Source organism: Lactuca sativa, chromosome 8 (genome assembly GCF_002870075.4).
Source record: "Lactuca sativa cultivar Salinas chromosome 8, Lsat_Salinas_v11, whole genome shotgun sequence".
NCBI lineage: Eukaryota > Viridiplantae > Streptophyta > Magnoliopsida > Asterales > Asteraceae > Lactuca > Lactuca sativa.
This window is the reverse complement of record NC_056630.2, coordinates 163,250,555-163,256,190: the sequence shown is the minus strand read 5'-3', so window position 1 is coordinate 163,256,190 and position 5,636 is coordinate 163,250,555. Positions and strand designations below refer to the sequence as shown.

Sequence of the window (5,636 nt, the reverse complement as noted above, 5' to 3'; positions counted from 1 at the left end):
CGTATTGTTTTTAGTTATTTCAAAAATAATCAAATAAATAAATAAATAAAGGCATGGTAGTCATTTCAGGTTAAAGGATCAGAACCACAATGGTAGTCAACAACTTTATTCAACTGATTATTACATATTAGTTAATTCAAACCGATGAGATCATGCAACTTACAACCAATATGGTTTAAGCTCTTTCAACCTATGAGGCTTGCAAGATTCTACTATTAACACTGTTACACCCCATAAAACAAACTTACTTCAACATATACATGTTATTCATACTACCTTTAACGAGCAATAAAGCATGTAACAAAAATTAACATATTATCGACATATTATAGCATAAGACTACCAATTCTTTAAACATCACAATCGTATGCAATTACAACTAACACATAACATGCATAACACCATATCAGCAGATTCCAAGGCATACCCATACACAAGATGCAAACACGTATTTACAAATAGTTATCACAAGCATTTAGAAATTCTAGCATAATCCTAATTTTCATTTACAATCCACTTATGAGATGTAGTTTTCGATTATACACTAAAGTTATGAAAATTATCTACTCACTCCCAAAAACTAGTTTGTCATATATATCAAATTCATCAAAGTGAAAGCATCATAGAAAATAACCCATAATATGACAATAGCACAAAGCATACGGTAGCATCAAAAATATCATATCATCATCAAGCACAAGTAATGACAAGGTCATCCTAATGTGAATCAAATCACCATTTACGAATTGCACATTTCAGTTATGCACATTAGTCACCTTTTAGCCTTGATGAGACTCTCCTTTTATTCCAAGTCTTGAACTTACTTGAAGTTCTCAATGATTCACCTAAAAACCACACATAACAAGCAATTAACAAACAAAGTATATGTTTCAAAAATACAACTTTAATACTAGACTCTATTTCCTACAACTTTGTTCTTGTGGTCATTTTGTCTAATTCGGACCAGAATGGCCTCTACAGGCCTCGCAAGACAGATGAACGAATTTGTTTTTAGTGGCATTTTTTCTATGCCACTAAATGTCATTTTATTTGTAGTGTCAAGACAATAATCACAAATAAGGCACACATAAGTGTCCACATCAACACTCCTTTTAAATAATGTAAGGGAAATATTAATTTAGCCTTACAAAATTTTCTCTTTTATTTTTAAAGTTCTATTAAAAAATTTTGTTTTTGTACTCTATGGAAATTAAGTATATGTTTACTTGTTAAGTTGTTAAGTTAGTCCTTTACCTATGATAATAAACTTGTATTGTCATGTTTTAACTGGTTGATGATGTGGACATTATAAGTTATTTATGCAAATACATAATGACACCCCACAAGAGGGACTGTCGCCCCGACAAAAGTTTAGATTCTACATGTATATTTTCTGCAACACCCTGTGGATACATTATGATATTGTACACTTGCTTCATCCTCTGAAATCCATTAATCAATTTTTATTTCTTCCACTTTTTCCACCACCATCGTCTGCCGCTTCTTTCTCTACGCCCACGTTGTTGATGGCTCAATCTTTTACACTAGTCTTCTAAAACCAACCACCATTTTCACATCTTCAACCTCCCCTTCATGCACCATCATCTTCATCCTTACCCTTTGTATTATCTCTCTTTCTACACACTCCATCACCACAGCCAACAAACACCTCCTTTGTCACCATCCATCACTGCCTACCATCTACCACTTATCTCCACTTTCCTTAACTTTGCCTCTAATTACACTATTTCTAACTATCTACACCACCTTACCCTTCACCCCCATCTTGTTGGTACCTCACCCTCATATGTCACCGCCGATTACGTCAGAAACTTTGAATCCCTGTGTCTCCAAACCCATATCACCAACTCTTAGGCATTGTTCATTGACTTCTGCTTTTCAAAACTTCGAATCAAATCAGGTTTATTTCTTTTTACCTCCAAAACCCTTAAATTATTCAATTTGGAACCTAATTTTCAAATAATTTGTTGGATTAAATGTTTAACATTGGTTGTGAAAATAGGTTCCGTGTTATGGAATCAAATTCTACCGGGGTTTTGTGATTTGGGGATGGAAACCAAGATGAGTGTTTTGAATTTGAGCTCGGGTCCTCAAATATTGACTACTCATTTGTTTCAATTGATCAAAAATTTATTTGGGACACCAACATTTCCAATGGAGCTCTATCGACTTTATTTCAAAAAAAACAAAACAAAACAAGTGCCCATAAGAGAAATTTGAGTGCTAAACACCATTGTTGACAACAGTGATGATGGAGTTGTTGGCATGGGAAGAAATTTAAGTGATGTGGAATTATAAACGTCGATAAAGAAAAACTTGGACTTTTGAAAGTCAAATGACACAACAAAGAGTTAACCGGTTTACTCCTTCAGATTCTTCAAATTGGCCTTTTAAACCTACAGAACCTACGTTGTTCCCTCATAAAACAAGAAAAATAATTAAAGGACATTAAAACAATTTGAAATACTTTCTTATACAATAGTGACATTCTCCCATAATATAACATTAGTCGGTAATCGATCTAGAAAAATCCTCCAGACCAAAATATTGAGTTTTGACGAGAACCAATCTGATTCCAACTCATATTTCCCTATGCCACTACCGTCATTTCAACATCAATGAATGTCCAAATCGAGGCCGCTATGTGACAACCTGGCACATCCAACTCGTTAGTATATATGCTCTTATTCGATCGATCAAAATACAATGATCAAGGAGAATCTTGAGTGTTGGACCTAAAGCAAAACATAAACATAGCAACTAAAGCAATTAAAAGAAAACCATCAAGATCTAACCATGGATCTATGTTTATCACATTACTACAACAATTCTAAGCTCCATGGATCTATGTTTATCACATCACTACAACAATTCTAAGCTCCAAGTGATGTTTGTGTTTTAACTTTACATCTTTTATTTATATCCTTGACAAGTGGTTCAGGATGCATCATGAAACGGCTTTAACCAACTATTGCTATCCATCAAGTACATTTGTTAATCACCGTCAGCTAACTTTTTATAGCTTGAGTTTGTAGAGATTTTTCAACAACTTTTTTCACCTGAAAAAGTCGAGAAAATAAAAAAATATTTTTTTTCAAAACCAAGTTTTTTCAGTCTTGCAGTTCTTTTCCTTGTTCAAATATGAGATGTAAAAAAAGTTTTGTTTTATGCATCAAAAGATTCAAAAAGCATACAAGTCAAAACCAAAAAACACAAAGTCTTCAACTTGTAATCAAATTAACCCAACAAACAAAACCCAAACATTCAAAATTGTACCAAAATCAAAAACATAACCACCTCTAAAATCCAACAACTACCATATAAGTCTCAACAAAACCAACAATCAACAACACAAAAATCAAGCAACTTGGGCAGCTTGGGCAGCCTGCCTCTTCCTAGCCTCCTCAATAATAGTCAACTTAATCCCCTTGCCCTTGGGCAGCGACACCCACGGCTTTGTCCCCTTTCCAAGAGTAAACACATTCCCTAAACGGGTCGCAAACTCATGACCCGTTGAATCCTGGATATGAACAGTCTCAAAACTTCCCTTATGTTTTTCCCTGTTCTTCAAAATCCCAACACGCCCTGTGTTCCTGCCACCTGTCACCATCACAACATTCCCAACATCAAATTTGATGAAATCCACAATCTTGTTGGTGTCCAAGTCAAGCTTGATGGTGTCATTTGCTTTGATGAGTGGGTCCGGGTAGCGAATTGTTCTCCCATCATATGTGTTGATGTATGGAATGCCTTTTGACCCGAATTGAACTGATCTAACCTTGCACAATTTGAACTACAACAACAAAAAATAAAACTTTAATTAATTGTTTTAAAAAAAGTATGAAAATAGTCATATATTAATATGAACTAACCTTGGCTTCCTCATCTCTCACTGAGTGGAGTCTGAATCTACCCTTGGTGTCATATAGAAGACGGAAGTTTTCATTGGTTTTGGGGATTGAGACAACATCTGATGAGAAAACAAAGGGTGAGATCGATGAATTGGAGAAGCTACAGGAGGGTAATATGGACATTTTGTGTACTTACCCATGAAACCAGCAGGGTAAGTCTTGTCAGTTCTGACTTTGTTGTCAACAAGAACATGGCGTTGCATGAGAATGGATTGGACCTCACGGTATGTCAAAGCGTATTTCAATCTGTTCCTCAGAATGAGGATCAATGGGAGACATTCCCTTGATTTGTGAGGTCCTGATGATGGCTTAGGAGCCTGGGTTGAAGAAGAATTAAAATAACATGTTATCAATCGAGAAGAGGGAAGAAAAAAAGAAAAGAATCAGATATAGAAACTGTTCATGAGTGTACTTACAAAAGCGCCACCGAGTTTATCAAGCATCCAATGCTTGGGGGCATTGAGCCTCTTCATGTGTTTCTTCAATCCTCGAGCCTTCGATGCAGAAAAAAAACACCATTAAACATGCTACATAAGTCAACATAATCACGGCTATATTGCGAAAACTATAGCCTCATTTCGATTGATGTAGGGTTTACAAAAAGTCAGGTGAACCAGAAATTCATATGTTAGAAACTAAATTTGTGTATTATACTGCTAATTTAAACAAGATCGAAACAACAGACACTGGATTTGACTGATTCTTCTAACATCCTAGATAGATATACAAATGTTTCAGGGTAAATAGTTCAATGACTAAAACAATAAAACGTGAGTGATGTAGTCTGAAGATCATCGCAAAAGCTTTAATGGCGAGAAACGTGGAAGAAAAACCGATATCAAATAAATCGAACATCGCGAGCAGCTCGCAAACTTCTATGAATTACTAATGGATAAAATTTCAATAAGAAGGAAAGAAATTGCACCATGGCTGCGGCGTGTGGTGTAGGAGATAGGAATCTCCGGTATAGATGTACGGCGAAACTGCGGCGGTGCTCTGCACTTACTGCTCCACTCTCTCCTTCAACTCTGCCGGTAAACCCTAGTTGATCGGCTTATATCACTTGTAAACCTATTTGGTTTACTGGGCTTGTAAATGGGTCGGGCCGTTTTAGAAACCCAAATATTACCAAACCACGGGCCGGATAAAAAATCCAACTCGATTTATTCGAAAGACCAATCTTTTTAGGCAAGAAGTATGTGATCCGGTAGAAAAGGTTTAAGATCGTTTTTGAATCACATTTTCAAATAATGCCCCTTTTTTAATATTTACAAAACTTCATAAATGGTTCACTCGGTTTTATAATATCTGAAATTTAGTTTTTAAATCCAAAAAACCTCATAAATGGTCTATATGGTTTCAAAACTTTTAATAAATTGTCATTTTAGCTAACACCGTCAACTTTTGGTTGTTAATAGAAAGAGATTTCCGTCATTCATAAAATAGAGACCATTTATGAAGTTTTTTGTTATTTAAAAAAATAATAAAAGAAATTATAATTATTTAATATATAAAAGGTATCTCTCTCTCTCATATGAAATCATCGCATATAAGAACAATGTTTGACAGAAAAAGTCAAAATTGGACTTCGATTGCAATAGAGAGGAGAAAGGGCAACCACCCTTTAGATCGAGAACAAGGAAGGCATTGTTTAAAACATATGATAATGTCTTTCTAGATAGACCCTATAACTTATCCATGGAT

The 5,636-nt window shown here is 35.0% G+C and overlaps 1 protein-coding gene across 1 annotated transcript; it reads right to left on the bottom strand.

Annotated features, from left to right (window-relative positions):
- Positions 1 to 3,230: 3,230 nt before the first annotated feature.
- On the bottom strand, positions 3,231 to 5,013 carry LOC111908576 (40S ribosomal protein S4-1). Its single transcript, XM_023904391.2, has 5 exons — positions 4,858 to 5,013; positions 4,349 to 4,426; positions 4,069 to 4,249; positions 3,894 to 3,991; positions 3,231 to 3,814 (listed from the first exon to the last, which is right to left on the bottom strand). The coding sequence occupies exons 1-5, from the start codon at positions 4,858 to 4,860 to the stop codon at positions 3,380 to 3,382; spliced, it is 795 nt and encodes a 264-aa protein (XP_023760159.1). The 5' UTR covers positions 4,861 to 5,013; the 3' UTR covers positions 3,231 to 3,379.
- Between the last annotated feature and the right edge of the window lie 623 nt (positions 5,014 to 5,636).